The 20,583-nt window shown below is 40.9% G+C and overlaps 1 protein-coding gene across 1 annotated transcript in view; it reads right to left on the bottom strand.

Moving 5' to 3' along the window:
* Nucleotides 1–20,583, bottom strand: part of TRHDE (thyrotropin releasing hormone degrading enzyme) — a 2,205,852-nt gene that overhangs the window by 1,554,977 nt on the left and 630,292 nt on the right. The window contains exon 3 of the mRNA XM_069229561.1: nt 11,394–11,520. Coding sequence (XP_069085662.1) covers nt 11,394–11,520 — 127 coding nt within the window. The remainder of the gene's footprint in view (nt 1–11,393; nt 11,521–20,583) is intronic.

A 20,583-nucleotide genomic window follows, 5' to 3' on the forward strand; every position in this document is an offset into this window, starting at 1 on the left:
GGAAAGGCAGGGGTAAAGTCAATGACTGGACAATGAATATCATGTTTCTAGTGGGGACTCCAGGAAAAAAATACGTTTTTTAAACTAGATCACAAATGGACTTGGTAAATGCAGAGAAGGCCCAACCTCACAGATGAGAAAAATATTGAGAGCACAGACGCAAAACAAACCCCAACAACGTCAAGCAGAAGGAGATACATCTTCAATGTATGCTATGGCCACAGTCAAGGTGAAATGGAATCTTACAGTAGCTCTAGAGGAGGAACATTTCTCTATCGACGGGCAGAGGCCGGTAGAATCCTATGACCTGACATTTCAGTTGCATTAGTTCCCCTCCCCCCTCCATATTGTTTACTCTAGTATGATCCAATTAGGGAAAGTTACCAGCAATCTGGGTACCCCTAACTCAGTTGTAGGCACTTGATGGCAATCACCATCTTCCTGTAGAGGTCAGGGAATAGTTTGACCGTTTCCTTCTTTGCCTGCTGAGAGATTAAGAGTGGATAAAAGCGGCAGCTATGCCCTTCGGAACTGAGATTTCTTTTACTGTTCTCAGACTGAAACAGAGGAAACTTTTTTCCTACTTGTTACCACGTGACTATTCAAGGTATACGTCTTGCTAGGCACAACTTCACTAGTCTAAGAGGTTCCAGTGTGGCAACCAAGAGTGCCCAAGCAACATGTTTTTAAAAGGGAGACTCTTTATTTCTAGTTCCAGGAGCACACTAACCTACTGCTGGCCAATTAAAATTGCACAAGGCCCTGGTAAATAGTCCTTCTGCTTTCAGGCCATGTTGCCAAGGGTCAGCCAGCATAAAAATCCTACAAAGCCTTTAGCTTTATGGAGATCGACTAAGTTAGAGCCCTTCTTTCCTCCCCCTATGCCCTAGCAAAGGATCCATGAGGTGCACTCCCAATAAAAGAATTTCATCACACTGTAGTAAAAGTGGGGGTGCTTTGTGGGGGTCGTTCGGGGATCGCTTTAGGGCTGCCTGCTATTGGCATGCTAGATTATTTACTTAATATCTGTTTTGGCCCATTTGCATTCAGAAGCAGTTTAGATGAAGAAGGGAGACATTTTTGCCTATTCTGCCAGACAAATCCCAGTCAAACTGCTATGGGTGTGTTGAAGATTTGCTTTGATTTCTGCTTGAATTTCTGATCTTGACTACATGATTACAGGAACTGCACAAACAAGCTTTCTGGTATAGCCCGGAGAGATCTGTGGACCAAACTTTACATGTAACAATTGTCTGCCCACGTAGTAATCAGCCTCTGCATCCCAGAAGGATGGAGAAGGCCTAGTATTGCAGAGGGTTGCCCAGACCAACAACATACACTTTACAAAACCTTCAAAATTCCATTTTGCTTTTAAATCTTTGTTTTGTAGGATCATGTTCTCATTTTGGTGGTGAACCCTTCATTACCGAAGGAAGCTTACTTCTGACCAAAATGCACCATCAATAGATAGCTGCACTGCTGATGGCCTGCTCACAGTTATTTTCCCAAAAACTATTTACCAAGGTTTCCCAGTAATCTTGGCTGACCTCAGGGATCCCTCAGCAGATACAATCTTTGAATCCATGCCACAAGACTCCTTTATGCTGCAGGAAAAGAATGGACATGGAAATATTCACCAGAAGCAAGGGTTACATCTAATTAAGTTGTGTCTGCTTGCCAGCTGGCTACTCATTGTTTCCATTCACACTCAAATATTTTTCCACTCAACAACTAATATTCACTGAGGACTCCTGCTCTGTATAGCTGACCTGCAAGGAAGGAATGCTCGGACACAGCCCTCAGATTGGTCCGAAATTACCTTTTTCTTAAAAAAAAATTGAAAAGTGCAAAAGTAGTCATGTTCATATTCAATCTGACAGCATACACTTACGGGTCAGCCTTTCAAAGTATTTATGTCTCAGTCAGACTTCATGAGTTCATTTATACGCTTTCCACCTTCCACGCAACACCTTTTTGCACTTATTTTCAATGTGAATTTTTGATTTTTAATCAGCTTTTCACTTTATGAAATAATGGGCTGGAATTTCCACTTCAAGTTGTTTGGCTGCTTTATTACATACAATATCTTTCATTTTTCAGATTGCCTTGCTGCCCAAGCTAACCTACCAAAGGTGAGGAAAATATCCCTTATTGAAACCAATTTATTGCATGTGGAAGGTCCGAACACGCCTCCACTGATCAAGACTGACATCTTGCCCTTATAGCCTCCCTATGTATTTTACTGAAAAGGCCTAAAGTTTAAGGGGCACAGGCTGAGAAAATACACTTTTCAGCTCCTGGACAAGCTAAAACCCAGTCTAAATTAGGAACAATTCCCAAAATCCACCAATTTTCTTGTTTTTCAAGGTTCAGACCATCCCAAAGGTCAGAACCAATCTTACAGGATAATCATAAATGTACAAAGTAACAGCTCCTGTTAGTGTATGCCCTCTATTATCACCACTGATGGGGATACAGCTGTGTCTTTACTTTGAGAGAGGGGCCAGCTAGAAGAGAGCAACTGACATCTGAGCACACAATTGTGATACCAAATCACTTCATGAAAAATTTACAGGAAAGACCTGCACAAGAAAGATCAAGAAGCATCTAACCTCACTGGATCTGTCCAAGTTAATGTAATTTATGCACCACATTGAAGACATAATATTTATTAGAGACCCAGTAACTGGAACAGATTATCCTTTTCTTTCTGCATGCAAAGTATGCAACCAAGGGCACCCATACCTTTGTATATCAGAGACTAGTTTCAGATACTTTCCCATAATCTAATTTAATCAACTCCTAAACCCATGATGCTGTAATTGGTCCTAGATTATCTCAAAACAATCCCCATATATTGAATATCAGTCACCATACACATATCTCATCTGACTTATCACCGATCAGACATCAATAGAGTTTAAAAGTGAACGTGTGAAACTAACTCAGAGCAAGAGACATTTTTTTGATCTAAAGAATATCCCCAAACAGCAAAATCATAGTAAAAGTTAAGTCATATAAAGACATGTGGAAGGCAAGATAGTAATTACTTCAAGGCAGTAAATTTGGAGAGGGATGTAAGAGTGGATAATTAGTTGGGGAAGATGTGGGTCCTCCATGAGAAATAAGGGTGCAGACGTGTCACGTCAAACACAAAGTTCCCTAAATAAACTTGGGCTGAACCCCCCAAATGCTGTAGCACAGAGCTGCCAGGCTACACGTAAAAGAAAATGTGTAAAGTAGTTAGCAGTATAAAAACACTTCAAATGGCAAAACAAAAAAATCCTACAGCCAATTTCTAATATCTAATATAAACAAATGACACAAAACTGATTACAATCTAAATCGACCCAGAGATATGATTTGTTTAAGTTAAAAAAGTGCCAAGAAAAGTATGATGTCTATGGGTGTGATTAATAAGGACTAAGATGAAATTTGAGATGACCACAATACACTGGAGGACGGCTAAGCCTAGTAGGCTAACCCAAAGATTTTACCCAGCATGGTGCAACAATACTGGATACAATTGACTCAATGGTCTGCTAAGGTCTTCTTTTGGACAGCAAAAATATCTGAACAGGATGAACCTGATATCCTTGACTGCCAAAGTTGTGCCTTCGCTAGATAACCTTGGTGGTTTGCCTTAGCCCTCCTGAGGTAAAAAATGTCCCCACTTTTCCTTCTGTTTGGAGCAGCTCTTCTTAGTCCTACCTTGGGCTCCCCAGACCTCAGACAAGGCACCTAAAAACCAGGACTCAGTATAGCAGAGGCCACTAGCACAATCCACTCAGGGTTCACCTGCCTCTGTTCAACTGGTCGCTTCCTGGAAATGCCTCTTGTAGCTTGTCATGTCCCTGTAGCCAGGCAGGTAAGCCAACTTAGCCTGGGAGTCCACTTCTTAATCCTGGGTACAAGTGGGAGCAGGTTTTGCCTTTCAGGTTTCCACCCAGGTCAAAGACAGCAGACTTCTTCCTCTTTGGTTCTGCCTCAGGCTCAGATTGGTTTTGAGAAGCTGGGGGTGAGGTGCCACTCCTGTACAGGTCACTGGCCAGTGGGTGGGGAGGACTCTAGGTTAACCCCCAAATATTGGGTCAAAAGCCTATTTGTCTTACCATAATTTACCCAACAGTGCACCATTCAAAGGGAAAATAACTATGGCAGAAGCTTTCTCCCAATGGCAGAAGCTTATGGACCCTTGAGGGGTGTATGTAAGGTAATGGACATTCCCTGCCTACCTATCCACACCAAAATGGCTTTGGAATCCGATTCCTTCCCCTTGTTAGTGAAGTCAAGATGGTCAGAGTATATCCTATAACCAAAAGGCTTCTCGAAAGATCTCACTAAAAAATGAATTGGTGTGCTAAGGTCCACAGGAGACATGTAACTTCATGCAAAAGAACATACTTTCTTACAAGGGATTACGAGTACTGCCTTAATGTGAGAAGGGTGTAGAATTGTTTGATAAAATTGTTTTGAGTCTTTCGCATGGCTGATTGTAAATGGGGTACAAATGGACTAGGTTATGAGAACAATGGACACAGTTTATAGCTAACATTTTTCATAGTTATAATTATCTCCAGGGCAAAGAATGGGATCACAATTAGCCCCGGGCACTCCCAAAAAAGTGGACCACATTCCCTGATTATCTCTGTCATGGATCACAATCTCATTAGTCTCATTGGAATTATTTTTTATTATTTTTTGTAGTTTTACATAGTGTGAACTCGGCCCAAAGGCATTAGAGAAATTTACATGAGCACCAGTTACATTACACAAGAAAAAAATCATTTTTATTTTAGGTAAGGTGACTTTATTTTAGGGGAGATTAAGTGATTTTCCCAGAATCACAGGAATGTTCACCTGACGCTGGGACTCAAACCTAATTCCAACGTCTGCAGCTCTGACCATGGCACCTCATACAATTTTATGCAACCCTCTCCCCTCCCTCCTCATCCCCCAACGAGGACTAAAATACACTGGGTCTGAGGTGACAATACCTGGCTGCTAGAGAGGACACTTCTCTTATCCCATCCCCAGCACACTATAGCCTTGAGGCGATGATAATGCAAGGCAGGTGTCAAGTAAAGCACAGAATTGCTACTCCTTCTGGGGGACTTAGGTGACAAAGGCCCAATGGCACAAAATTACCTGGGTCCCCAGCGTGGTCCCTACATAGTCTCACCCTCCCAACATACATCATGGGCCTAAACGTGAAGTCCCAGCGGGGGATGACACTACATCTGGCACAGCAGGTCATGCATGGCAGGGTACTGAGGTGAGAATGCCCCAAAGGCTAAAGCAACACCCGGCCCTCAGCCTCAATTTACAGCGTAGCAGAGAAGTGACCAAGATACTGGCGCCACATTCAAATGGTCTGGCGGGGAATGGGGACGAAGATAAGACGCTTGGGCCATTTTACAGAGGCCCTAAAAAATGGCCCACAGGTGACTCTGAGGTACCAGCCCAATGCACAAATGTCCCCCTTCCCAATCCGACCCTGATTATCCCTTACATGAAAGATAATGCAATTCATTTTCCATTATATGGGCAGAACAAGAAAACTGCTGCCCTTAGAAAATGAGGATAACTATGTATGTGTATTTTGTGGACAATACGATTGTTTTCGAAATTATTAAGTGGGCCCTCAAGAGGTGAACAACTCAGATTACCACTTGTGCCTGACTGCTTAAATTCGAATGTGCACTATTTTTACCCATTTATAAATATTTCACAGTCGCTTTCCTCACCATGTGGTTGTATTTTATAGTATGCTATTTCTGAATTTTAAATCAAACGTTAGCGATGCACGTAATGAACAAATACCTGCTGATAAGATTCAGAAAATAGAACTTTGTGCTTTTAACAACAAAGTTGGAATTAAAAGTGGTGCATCATCGTCAACAGTGGAGACAACAGCAACATATAAAAAAAGTAAGTGGTACAAATGTTAAGTATCATATAATGGGATAAGTTATTGATAATTAGGAATACCATTTTTTAATTAGAAGCATGTAATATGCTCTCATTTGAAAGATGATTCTAGAGCAAAAACGTGCAGACTCAAGCGAATATTCAGCTATGCTTGCGTGCTTTCTTAAAAAGATAACCATTTTAAGACTAAAGGAATTGTAATTAGGGTAAGGCAGCAAGATGTCACAAACAAGAAGGATCTGATGGAATCCCTGCAACTTTAATTGAATAGGCAAACCTCAAGCAAGTGAGAGCGACAAAGTCAATCAATGGTAAGCAATTGACTTGGGCAAAGCCAGTTGCAAGTACTGGCATAGACCAAGATAAGGCTTTCACACAAGACACCTAAAACTGCCTGTGAGACCTAAAAAGGTGTCCTGCATGGACAGAGACAACACAGAAGACCCAGGATCTGGCGTTGTCTTGTGGCATTATCTGTGTTAGCAGCTTGGTCCAAAACTGAACAGGATGGGTTTGCATTAAATCCAGTGTTTAATTTGTGCTTGTTGTTTCCTGTGTGGGCACCAGCACGTATTTGTGAGGGCTTGCAATTATTTTTCTGCCTCAAGCATTTACTGCGAGCAAATATGGGAAAGATGGAGGAAGAGAAAAACGAAAAAGCGTCACAATGGGAGAAAGCAAAAAGCTGCACGAGTGAGCTGAAGGGGCAGGGAGTGGCTGTAAATGACTCTTCTACCACCCCCTCCTTCCCGATGAGCCTAACTGCAGCTTAAACCTTACCTTTGTGAAAAAAATGGCTAATATCTGGAATGTCACCAGCACCAAACCTACACAAAACAAAACACTTTTGCCTCTATGCCTTTCACCTCACTGCATTTACTTTGCTAATATGAGCATAGCCTGACATTGGCCAGACCTGTTGGTATATAGATGGCAATGTCACCTACAAAATGTTTATCAGGCAGAAGCCCCTGGAACACAGTTTCTGGCTTGTCAAGCAGAACTGAACCAAAAAGCAATTTGGCCTAACACCTCAACAGAGAACGACCAAAGATGGAGCATTACCATAGGAACACGCAATATGGCGGAGGCCAGAAAACAGTTACCAGCCAAATAAAATTATATGTCGAGCAGACCTAAGACCAATTACCATCACTTGGGTCAAAACAGCAAGCTGCATGGCCCTTAGCTTCTACATAAAAAAAGGTCTCTTTTTGGCAACCTCCTCTCATCAGTCGTTCCATAGTTTAATTATTTCCCACTATGGCTGCCATTTGGCAGAAATAAATTTTTTCCACACTGTAAAAAGTTAATCTGATTTCTTAACAAACTACTATGGATGCTATTTTAATAGACACTGATTTTCTGCTCTGATACTAAAAGAATCACGTAATCTACATTTAAAGGTTCTTTATGTATCAGTTTTATTAAATTACTCGATTATACACATCAATGTGGCTATTGTAAGTGGTCCTATGAGATATTTAACAGGGATGGAGACAGGGTACATCCTTGCTTGGTATCGTTCAGCATGCAGAAGTAACTTAAACAAAAGCTGTGCGTTCAAGAGCTTAAAATGGCACTATCTCCTTGTTACAAATTTTTCTTCAAATCCATTTCTTCTCAAAACGTTGTACAGATAATTGTAGTTTGTTGGAGAGTTTCTTCTGCATCAGTTGCGAGAAACGAAACATTATTCTCCCTTATCTCATTTTCCTTGCAATGCTGGTGAATAATTTAATGTTAAGATGTCCAGATCTATCTTTTAAAAATCCACCCTGTTTCTTCCAAATCACACTATCAACTACTTTTAACAACCAGCTCAAAAAACATTTGCAAATTTTTGATAATTATATTTATTAAGCACATTGGTTTATAATTAACATAGCTGTGGACCTTTGTCTTCTATAAGGATCAATAAAATTAAAGTATTCCTCAGGCCTCTGTATGAATTGCCTTCACTAATGTTTTAGGTATAGAGTTGGCTTTACCCAATAGTGGGGAAATATCTTTAAATATTTCTTAGGAAGAAACACTGAAATTCATAAGCAGTGCCCAGCCATGCACTGCTTATGACCTCACATATTACATCAGTCATGGCATGTTCTATTACATCCTTTATGACATCACTGATGACATCTCAAATGCCATCATTGATCACATCACTGATGACAGCATCCAAGCTTCTTTTTTGTACACATTGCTCTATAAATGGGTGTAGCATTAGAGCTATGAAAGGAAGTTCAAAATAGCTCAAAATATTATGAGGCATCATTACTGTGAACATACACACAAACCACGGGTAAAGCAAACTTGCATTTTGTGCAACATTGACCCTATACCATACACTTCATTGGTAGCCGAGTTTGTGTTGATTATGAACCACACATGAAAGGGCAGCCTACCCTGCTCACTGTGTTCAATCTGTATACAACTGTTCACACTATGCAAATCGTGTCCAAAGAGTGACTATTCACATAAAACAACCAAGGTCTGAGGGTGCTAAAGACAATACTGCCTGCTGCTTTCATACTATGGTGAAAATGTTACAGATAACCCATCTTCTGAAGCAAAGCAAGCATATGTTCATGGATTAGTAGCTGGTACACACAATCTTCTATGTTAAGTAGAAATTGTCACAATAAAACGATTATGTCTAATAACCGAGGCTGCTTACAATATTTAGTATGTAGTACTTAGAATCTTTTCCTTGCTGGAAACTTTTTCTGTAGTACTAGAAAACATGTGTCAAACATAATGAACATGTCAGCTGTCACCTGCACACAGAGTTACTCTTCAATACAAAGATTTATAATGTGGTTATAACCTCTACACACCTATGGTGCATTGTTTTGTAAACACTTATACCAAGTAGCTGGGCACAGGGTGTACAAAATTAGTTAGAAAAGTAACAGGGTAATTACCCGCCTCTATGTAAACTATAACACAAACCAACACACTCATTGGATGATGTCATCAGTGACATCACTGATGTCATTAATGATGACTTTTGAGATGTTATGAGTAATGTCAGTAATGATGTCATAGAACATGTCATGAGTGATGTCATATGCGAGTTCATAGCAGTGCATGGAAGGGCGTACGTTCTAATTAGTTCTGCTAACTATAACTGGTGAATTTCTATCATTTTTTAAGTTCAAATTGATAATGTTCTCACAGACAAGTTCATATAACTATATATATATATATATATATATATATATATTCATTTTCCTTCTAGGGATGAATAACAAGTCAGCCTAAATCAGATTTAGAAAATGTATTTAGTTTCTTACTTAAAGTTCTAAATCTCCCTGCATGACAGAACACCTATTCACATCCATAATTAAATAGGTTCATTTCATTCTCACCTCCCAGGTGTGGTGGTGGTTGAGGAGGGGGTCCATTTCATTTAGATGATATTAGTACACGCAGAGGGGATCCCAGTCCCTCGAATAGCAGGAAAAATTCTATTAGATCTGGTGGAATAATAATTCTCTCCTTGAAAATGGGCCTATTTCGTATTGGTTTTGTTAATCATAAACAGCTCTGTATACAGGTAATTTCGGTTAAGTCATACTTCTTAATTATCACATGCCATATGATTTTTAAATATAGGTAATTCGAGTAAATGAGACACTCAATATTAATGTTCAATTATATTTCGCATACATCTGAACATAAATAGGAGTGCCACTCAATAATTAGAGTTCCACTTTAGTCACACAAGCCACTATGACCTACAGTCTATATAGATGACTGGTGTTTATCTCATCGGTATGTCCTCTCTTTCCTACTGACATGCCTCAGCCTGTCCTCTTCCAGTTGCCCCACAATAGGTGATTCCTATTTACATGTAATAGTCCCTGAGCAATGCTCAAGAGGCGTCTCGTGGCCTTCAGTGTGCAGGACTAGTTTATGAACACTAAACGGAAGTGCTGCTGGTGGTTAAGAAATCTTCAGTGTGATGTATGAGCAGTAGCCTAATCCAGTCCTATAGTGTGAGACCCAAAAACAAGTACTGCTCTTAGCGCGCCATTCAATCACTGATGCCTCATCAGAAGCCAAAAGAATAACTCAAATGGAATCTTGTGCAGCAACCACGTGCTCAAAATGAGTGCTTTAAGTAATGTCAGTGCACACATGCTTAATTACTGATTTACTGGGTTGCCTGAGCATTGAATGTCAGTACATTATGTAATACAAATAAGTGAAGAAGGGAAACCGTAGATTGTTTGGCAGGGTTACAAAATATGCTGTCACTTACCCACAGTAGTATTTATTGCCATAGATTTTACTATGGCTAGCTGGAAATATTTGTCATCTTGTGGTGCATATGCACCTAACTGATCAGTGCTCGATTTTAGGCACTTGACATAGGCGGATTAATCAATCTGCAGAGAACAGGCTCCATTCATATGCATGGCCACGTTGAGCAAGGAAATGCAGTGCTCAAAGAGAGTCCCTAAAGTAAGGACGACGCTAACCTGAAGTATGTACTTATTTACTGTGTTCTGGAAGCAAATAGAAGGCTCGCAGCTGTTACTGGCGCTCTCAAAGTGGAAATAAGCTGAACAGCAGTAAATAATGGATGGTAGCTGAGATTATGAAGAAAATTTACTTTGACAGTCTGTGGAAGGACTGGCTTTAGGGCCATGATGAGGAGGCAGTTGGGGGATGCACAAAGCAGTGGCTTAGTGTCTTTTTAGTGCTCGTTGGTTTTCATGAATTGTTGATTTGGGCGCTATGAAATGCTTGCTTGGGGGGAAAACAAACTGCTTGATTTGTTGCTACAAATTGCATGGACGGTTATTATGCAGCATGTCGCTTTCTGTGTGACACAACAAACACAGAAGGTAGAAGTATGGTTTGCACTGAAACATTTACGGTTTAACATGCCGATAGCGTGAATTGACAGTTGTCACGGCAACCCTACAGACAGAAGGCAATGTGTGTGCGCCTGCTGACTCTATATGTGCCTCAAGTTCTCTGACTCCTCTGAGCCATTTTTATGCCTCAATTTCCTACGCATTTCCTTGGGACCTTACTTATAACCTCCTACCATTTAGAAACCTCCTCGAATGACCAATCAGAGTCCCTAATTTCCCTCTTTTATTATGATGTCTTTGTATTACTGGTAACATAATGAATGCTATAGATCACCTATGTAATCCTATTCGTTGGTGTAGCTGTGACCAGTGGCATAACGTTAAATGATGAGGCCTCCCCGCAAAATGGGAAAAGGGGCTCCTGAAGCTTTCATATCTCATAGATATTCATTGGTCTAGGATGGAATAGGGCCCATCCGAAGGGCTTGGGGGCCCCAACAGGGTTGGGGTCCCCTGTGCCGCAGGGGCTGCATTAACCTGTCACGCCCTAGGCTGAGATGCCCCCTGAACCTTGCCCACCATCTAGAACCAAAAAAATGAAATAGGGAAATGTTGGTAATGAAGATGACTTACCCAATTTTGGCAGAGAGTATGGAACCTTGAAGTAATCTTCATAAAACTCTAGAAGCCTCTTTGTAATATTCAGGGCATAGTCTCCTGATCCGCGTCGAATGGCGTCAGGTCTTGCATAAAGTCGAATCTGAATTAAAAAGGGAATAAACCACTGTTTCAGGTTTACTTAGTTTTTGTGTGTATATCTATCTATATATATACATTTATAAATTCGCCAGCACTTAACATGCAAATAGACCTTAATTTCCGCTTGGATGTGTGTTTTCCGCTGCTGTGGCTGAATGATGCCCTGTCTCTGTACAATTCAGACAGCAACATTTATCGCGCATACTAAATTTGTGTACGCGCAAATAAAAACGCATTCCTCTGCATTCAAAAAAAACGTTCTGCTTTTAATTCTATTTTCAGAAAATACGCTTACGTATGTTTTGCCAGAGATAGAGCAAACGGCAGATGAGTTACTCGCGTGTCTCGAGCACGCAGTGGCACATGGAGAAAGAAAGAAATGGCGAGGTAGGGAAAGTCTTTCAGGACTTGAAAGTACACCGTCTCTCGGTAGAGGGGAAATTAATGTATTCTTTTCTGTTCTCTGTGGCATTGTAATCATTATCCTTGACGAGCCAAGTGCTACCACACATCCCACCATTATAGGTTTATTCAAGTACAGAAGCAATTAGATTTCTGAAGCTAGTTCGTGACAGCTTCAACTTACGCCTCGAGTTCTAAGAAGCAATAAATAACGCAACGTGCCGCGTTCCCTTCCCTAGTAAAAGCAGCAGCTTCATATTCAGGGTAGCATATTTCATATCAAGTGCCGACAGGAAGCAGGGCAAATAGAAGATGTGATTTCCTTCAGGCCTACTGATGAGATAGTGCGCGCAGATCATCCTTTAGCGAGCCCTGTCACGGTGTACCGCTCGCGGCGCAGCCCTTCCCTGGTACACGCCACTGCTGAGGTCCTTGGGAAGGAGCGCACACAGGCTATTTTGTATCTCATATTATGTTTTAGGAGGACATGGTTGGTGACATTTTTAACTTTGTTTCCCTTACATCATTTGACCACACATGACAAGTTCACCATCTGCTGAAGCAGCCTAAAACTATAAGTGGTGGCAAGGAAATGACCAAATAAAGAGGATGTTCCATGTCACACAATCTCTTTGCTTGCACTGTAAATGTAATTCTTAACTCCGTTACCATATTTGTGGGGATTCCTTCTGACAGGATAGTAGCACTTCATCTTAGAACACATATTGGCTATTGTTAGACACTAGGGAAGAATGTAAATCCCATGATGTTTGTTCTAAACCACAGGTTGGCTGTGCATACTTGGAAATCTACAGCAATATAGATATTAATATGTGATACATTTAACTCTATACTTGTAATTGCATTATTTAGTTCTCACAGGATTCCCAAATTCTTCTATAAGCTCTTGCTTTTCTGCACTTTTAGACCTGTAGTGTTCACAATACCTCAGCGTTCAACACCTGATATTTCTGCTCATTGACTGACTCAGCTCTGTACACCTATAGACACAATTTATCTTAAGTAGTAAACTTGTTACATTTCTACTCATATGCCATTACTGTGTTTTTAAAACAAACCAAGGTGAATTCTAGAAGTTCACGCTGATCTCAGATGCTTTCATTTTGCACACCGTGGTGTGTGTCCTGCGGGGACAGAAACCTCTTGTAATGAGCGGTGCCCTTCCGAACCAAGAAATTAATGTATCACATAAATATGCACTGAATTTACTAATGATGATTCCAGTGACATGTTTATCAACTGTTTGTTTTGTTTATGCCTGGTGTAAAATGACTTGCATCAAACTGTAATAACACTTCTTAGCTTTGAATGAAGTGTTATAGTTGGCACAAAGTGATCCTGCCTGGGTTAGCAAGTATTGTTTGCATCGTATACAAGGGAGTAGTGTCCACAAAATCTACAAACAACATCACGTGCATTGAACAATTCTAGGCCGTACCTTTCTCAGTTGTGTCAAATGGTAATTAGAGATGTTGGGATGTGCTTAAATGTTGCACAGCTTGAGGATGGCTCCTAAAGGGATCTCACAACAACAAGCACTGGGGTTGCTTTTTGCAGCAAGGCAAGTATCTGCCACACCATCTGTTTGAAAGTTTAAGTGTCTCTGGAAAGCATGGGTGTCATTTAGGGGTCGCAGCACCGACCCCTGGTTTGCCATTTGCTACCACTGACACTAGCTTTGCAACCCCTGGCCTCAAAGGTGGCAAGATCAGTGCCAAGAACACTGAGGCAGCTCTGCATTACATACTGTCAGCACATTTTACTTTATACTATAGTCTAATAATCACTATTGGTGTAATAAAACACAGAACACATTTAGCTGGTATGGAACCTTTGGTCACACCAAATGTGCCAGAGGTTGATTATTTTACATTATTTCTTTACATGTACGTTTCCCTTTCTCAATTTTTTTATCAGTCTTTTTTAATAAATACTAATTCATTTTGCTACTTTACATAGACTTAATTGTATCTGTATGTGCAATTAGCAACATTACATATTTGTGGATAAAGGACCCTTGTTCCCTGTAGACCCCAGATTCCTTAATATCCTTGGGTTTCCCTTATTGTAGGTACAAAAACAAAAAGGTATGTCATGTCACTTCCACTACCCCTGGCATTTTGGTAAATTGACGCCCATGCTAGAAAGACTGCTAAAAGCCACAATTCTATAAATCAGAATTAAAAACTGTAGTTGGGTCTCACAGCAGATGTCTGTCTTAATTTCTATTTCTTTGGAAATATGTTCCTGCAACCTAATAATATATCTGTTAATTCCATCAATTATTTACTTCTCATTTGGACTCCACTACTGCTCACACCTAACTTAGTAATTCACTCAAAAGAAACTAGGGTAAATCCATAGAACAGTTTCCTTGAGAGCAAAAGACTAATCCCAACAGGGCTGCCTTTAGGGTGGTGTGACCAGTCACGGCTCGCGGAGCGCAGAAGGAGCGGCGCGGGGGGGGGAGGTGGGAATAAACATTTAATTAATAATAAAAAAAACACACTTACCTCGATCGCCGCCGCCGCTCCATCCGCTCCTCTGCTGCAGGCACAGGCTATCAGCCTGACCTGTGCCAATCCTGATGCTGCTCAGAGTGGCATCAGGATTGGCTGGGAGCACCCAGCCAGGGCATTCCCCGGCAGACTGGGAGTCTCTGTGTGCTCTCTCCAGAGAGAGCCTACTGCGCATGAGTGTTTGGCCGGCCCGAGACTGCTGTCATATATACATGCACAGTTAGGTGAAGTGCTGTGCACTCCCACTCACAGCTCATCAAACCAGTGGCCCCACCCCTTTACCAGAAAACGATAATCAACTCAGTTTATTATCTGTTTCTGGTAAAGGTTTTGCAGCTGCCGCTGCTGGCAGGGAAGGAGGGGTAGAAGCGATGCTCCTCCGCCCTAAAGGAGGAGCCGCCCTGTGTCAACCCACGTGCTCTGAATTCAGGGGGTACTGTGTTTTGAAATAGCTTATTGATTTAAAGGCACCTTATGCAGAGTTTCTTGAGTGTCCATCAATGTGCAGCCAACAGTACAAATGTCAAGATAACTCTGATGATTAATTTACCTTCTAGAGAGAGGAGGAGAATTGCTTGCTCGCAATTTTGACTCATCATGAAACAGCCCAGAGGGTTAATATGCCTCTTGTAAAGAATATGTACCATGCAGATCAAAGATTTGCATTTTATGTAGCTAGCTCAGTGAGATAATGTGTGTGATGTAAAGTTCTCTAACTTCCTACACGAGTATGGGTAGTGGCATAAAAAAATGAAATGCATGGCTATGGAGAAATAAGCTGCACTATTAGAGGGTGGTAGTGAGAGAATCTATCGAGGAGGCGGTCACTGTGGGGCACCAACAAAAATTGTCACTCCAGCACTACAGACGGCCCTGAATCACAATAGTTATTAGACTAATCACTAAATTTGCTACTTGCCATAAGGCACTTCAACACCTCATCAGTGGTAGTAAGCTATGTATATATGCAACTTCTATTCACTATCTTTTTCCCCTAATGATCACAGCATTTGCTTTTGATACATTTATGTGAAGCTTATTTATTTTGTAGAACTCAGTGGCTTTCTCATTCTAAACTATGAAACATCATTTAATGTAAGATATCAAAGCTTTATTATATATGAATAGTAATATCAATATAATCAATCATTCTTTTTTTGGGGTATCTGTGGTTGTTTGAGACAATTATTGACATTATTCATTATCATGCAGAATGAAATATGGACCGGAACACAACTATGGTGGTGCTTCTCTACCTTAACCAGTGTCTCATTTGTTAGTTCTTCTCTTAAGATAAACATCACTGCTGCTGTATTATTTGATTGCAACACATTTTTGAACTTACAGCTTATTGGTAGAAGGCTTTTCTAGTGTTTAACATAGGTTCTCCACATTACCACCCTCAAAAGAGTTCAGAAGTCCATGAAGGAAATATACATTCTCCTCTCAAGGTTTAAGACATCTATGCCTCAATTAATAATGTCTTGATATTGGTTTAATATGTTGGCACAAGTCAAATAACTATACCCTGAGGACTGTTATTTATTGGCTGTGGTGAGTAGCAAACATTGATTAGTTTTCCAAGCAACAAAGGGGAATAAAATGTGGATTTTGTGCTAAGAGAATCAAAATCAGCATGTCATCCTATTTTCTGGGCCTTTAAGTCCAGGAAAATATCTGCAGATATTTACCTACATAAACAGTGTCTCTGCCAGTCCTAAAGACATATTAAACCTAATTAGCATACTCCATTTTCTCGTCCCCAGGCTGCAAGGCTATCAATGAGTATTTCCTCTATAGTTTCATTTCAGTGTGTTTGAGAATCGACTTAGTTTGTCTCCAGGATGGAGGCATAGCCCAATCGTCTGAAACTGAATTAATGGATCTCAGCACAATGGGGCATCATATATCTGGTGCATGTTTAATCACATTCATAGATATTTTATTTGACCTGAGATATTTCCCGATTTCTGAGTAGCCAGCCCTTTTCAATGGCATGGTGGTGATCCCTGTGCAGACATATAGTCACCTGCAATCCCTGTACAATTTCTGCATACCATGCATAACTTAATACCTTCGACAGAGCCTTTGCCCATTATCTCATCTTCATCCATTATAGATTGACTTTAAAAATTGCAGCCCAGGGGTCTTCTGTATTAGCATCCATTTTTACTTTGGTAACATTTTCATGATTTTTCTGCTCCTGTTGCACCATGTGCAAAAGTGGTTTCCACTTATTGGAGGAAAATTCATAATTTAGTCGCACATTTCAATTCGAAATTGTCTTTTCTTTTTAATAGCTGCTCATTATCTTACCATGCATATGTCGCAATATTCCCTGTATCTTTTCATTTGAGGAAGAGGTTTGATTTCTCCAGCTTACAGTTATCATCAGAGGAAATGGTTCTGAATGATAAGTTGGTCTCAACCACAATGAACATGGATTGTCTTACATAAAGCCTCTAATACAAAGAAGCTTGCAGTTTCACCGAGATTCATCGTGCCCTGATTGATGGGCATTCTGTCATGACAGGCAATGACTGTACACTAAATAAGTTATCACACCCATCTTTCTTATTCATCTTGAGACTGAATCTAGGGCCGTGGTTACTATGAGCCCTGGCAGTTATTGCCATCACTTGTGCTTCCCCTATTCCCTTTGTTTAGACAACAACATATGTATTTGTGACTCCATAGTGGTAATTTATATATTAAGATGGAAGATGGCGAAAGGACATCAGCCATTGATGAAATGCAGTTTGTGGGCACCATCTCCTGCAGCTGTCCCCTTAATTTATGGATTATTAGGCAATAGATCTCAAACTCCAAAATATGCCACCTCTGGTTAATGCAATGAATCTAATCTATTCATTGAGACAGGCTATTATTAGAAGTAGATGACTTCGTAACTAGTCCCTCATTTATATTCCAATGGTCACTTATTGACGTTACAACTGCAAAAAATACAAGGTGATGGAAGGAATGTTTGAATTAATCTCAGCCAATGGCAATCGCCCCAGGCTGCATCCCTGGCTTGGCATTTCAGACTGGATTGGTCCTATTTTAGCAGGGTCAAAGCTGATGTGCCTGCAGTTGGGTATAATATGAGGTGGCATTGTGGACAAAAAACGATGGACTGGGATGCTGGCATGAGTAATTATGATTGGCTGAGAATAATTCAAGACTCTCTTCCCTCACTTTATTTACTGAAGTACAGTTCATCCAATAGCACCCAGTATCTGCCAGTGTCTCGAAAAAATCAAGCACCTTTCCCATCACTTTTTTGTTTACTTCATTAGAATTCCTTCAGTAACATTCAGTATTTTACTGCTACTCTGCAGAATGTGACTTCAGTTAAAAACACGCTCACTGTGCGTACTTTAAGCTGTCATGTCCTATTTTCAGAAGCTGAATCCCCTCTTTAATTTATATTTGCTTATGAAGTTACCCATAGTGTCAGTCTTCATCAAGGGCATCCCCTTTCAATTTTAACTGTTCGTTATTGGATGCTACCGGACCCTGCTGATTTGCTGTGGATAGAATCACAAAATATGGCAGTCGGTTTTTTCAACATAAACTCACCAAAGACTACAAGTGGCAGTGCACAAGAGCAGCTGCCTGAAGAGTGGTATGAGACAGTAACCTGGGTTTAAAGTGGGTTCACATGATACGTGAGCTGGTAGGCTGCATTGGTAATAAGCTGCCCCTTTTTGGCAGCATCTGAAAACCGATTACACACACATTACACAGAAATCGCCGATTGGATCGCCAGCAGCATGCATTACTGAAATCAGGCCCCTCTGCTCGCAACACCAAAGCCCTAATTATTATCTTTGTCCAAATATCTTCAGAATGAAACACTCTAAGGCTTCTAGGTCACTTATTAAGCATAAGGACATTTCAAGCATGCTTAAGGAACACGCCTTAAAAACGAACATTTCTATTAGAGACTACAAACTGCTCAACACAGGCAACCAAGATAAGCCGTTGTTATCCTCTTAATAATGTCATTTTCTTCTCCACCAGTGTTGATTAACGTCCTCTGGTGTCGAAGCCGTATCACTGGATAATCACCTGGCTCCTTTGCTGTCGTTTTCCATTAGTTTACAGGTGGACAAAAATAAAACGCCTATAAAATGTCCGCTGTGTTTTCAAGCTACACTAGTCCTATCCTGTGCAATGGTTATGCAAGTAATATAGCACAGCAGCAGATAAAATAATCCCAAACATTGGTTCTTTGGAAATGTAATGATTGGCAGAATGATACATGTATAAAAGTAAATGTAAGTATACTGATAACCCCATAAGTTGCAAATTGTAGCCTTTAGTCCTGAGTCTGAACAGAGGCACCTGGATGTTTTCAATGGTGCAGCAGGTGCACAATTGGATTTACCACGTTTGAAGATATTTATTCCTTGCAGGTGCATTTAAAACACCTCTTATTATTTAAACGCATCCTGACAACTACATTTCATGTTAAGACTTGGTGATATTGACTCTGTGGTTATAGTTAGTTTAGAGATGTCATTGATAAGGTCACTTTTGTTTTGCTTTCCTGCAGATCTGCCCAGAGGGAAGATCTAAAACTGAAGATGCCGAAAGCAAAAACTGAGCATTTTTTCATTTTCACTCCCATGGGAAACTTTGTTCTCCCTTATAACAAAAAGGAAAACAAAACAAACTCTGAATGGACTTACAGAAAACCTGACATGAACTAGAACGTTATTCAGATGGGTTATTGCTTTGTTTGGAGGAAATCCACGTGTTAAGTTAAGAAACAATAGCATTACAAAAAGATTTCAGGCAAGATTTCAAGGATTTTGTAAATGACTATCTCTATCTATATTTCGTTGTACCCCAGATGTTTTGCCCCTCAAGCAACACGTGCACAGGAAATGGCCCCACATGGATCTCTGGGCAAACAATACCAAAACCAATTGTCATGCACAGATACGCAAAGGAGAAGGGCAACTTAACAAGGCCATACAGCTCCAACACCATGGGACATGCATCTACACGAACTACCTGCAAGGGACACACACAGAAATGGACACATGCACACCCAAGTGCTAAGCAGTCTAGCACAACTGGACACACTCCATGTCTGCACAAAACAAACTCAAGAATACACACATCACATGTGTACAATAGCCATATCAGAGGGACAAGTCCGACACCATAAATGCCTGCATTGGACAACACAAAAAGAAATACTTTCCATACCAAACAGTGCACAATGCCATTAAACCACACTGTTTATACACACAGAGACCTAACACACAACATATACCCTCCCCTTGGGTGACAACAGCACTGCACACAAACTCACATACTGCAAACAGCAACACATGGAGCAGCAAACAACACACAAACACACAGCTGAAGGAACACAACACAAGTCACTCAGGAACAATATCAACCTAGAAAAAGAATTGCAGGACAAAGGTATAGCCAACAAAAACAACTCCTTGGCTTTAATGTCAACAACAAATATGGCATAAACAACTAACAAAGGTCATTGACCAGTCCAATAAAAGTCCAAATCATGGAACAGTGTTGTGCCCCTACGTGACTCCTGACTGCCATGTAACTGCCACAGTAAGGGGCATCAAAGGGGCAGGTAGGCACCTCAGGGATTATCTGGGGGAGGAAGATGGATCCTATGGGGGGGGTTGCGGTGTTGGATTTGGGCTTGGGATGGGGCTCCTTTTTGGGAGGGGGGGCTTGTTCTTGGGGGTATGGGTCTTTGCAGGGTGGGCAGGGGAGGCCTTGGAGGTGGAAGGGGAGGCCTTTGGGATGGATGTGGAACTTTTGGGTGTGGTACGGGGAAGAAAAGGGGTAAGGTCTAGCTCACAAAGGAAAGGTTTTTTGGCCACACTGGGACAGTCATCAAAAGGGGGTCAGGAACTGGAGGTTGAAGGCGTGGTTGTCTTACATTTAGTTGTGGATGTCTTGGGTGTGTGCTGATGTGAGGTATGCTTGTGTGTGGTGGGTGAATGAGTGAGGTATTTATGTGTCTTGGGCTTAAGGGGTGGAGGTGCTGGGGGATGCTGTGGTGGATAGGTTGCTGTCTGTTGGGGTGGTGACTGCATGTATGGTGGATGTGCTGGATGTAGATGCAT

The sequence above is a fragment of the Pleurodeles waltl genome, chromosome 4_1 (assembly GCF_031143425.1).
Source record: "Pleurodeles waltl isolate 20211129_DDA chromosome 4_1, aPleWal1.hap1.20221129, whole genome shotgun sequence".
Lineage (NCBI taxonomy): Eukaryota > Metazoa > Chordata > Amphibia > Caudata > Salamandridae > Pleurodeles > Pleurodeles waltl.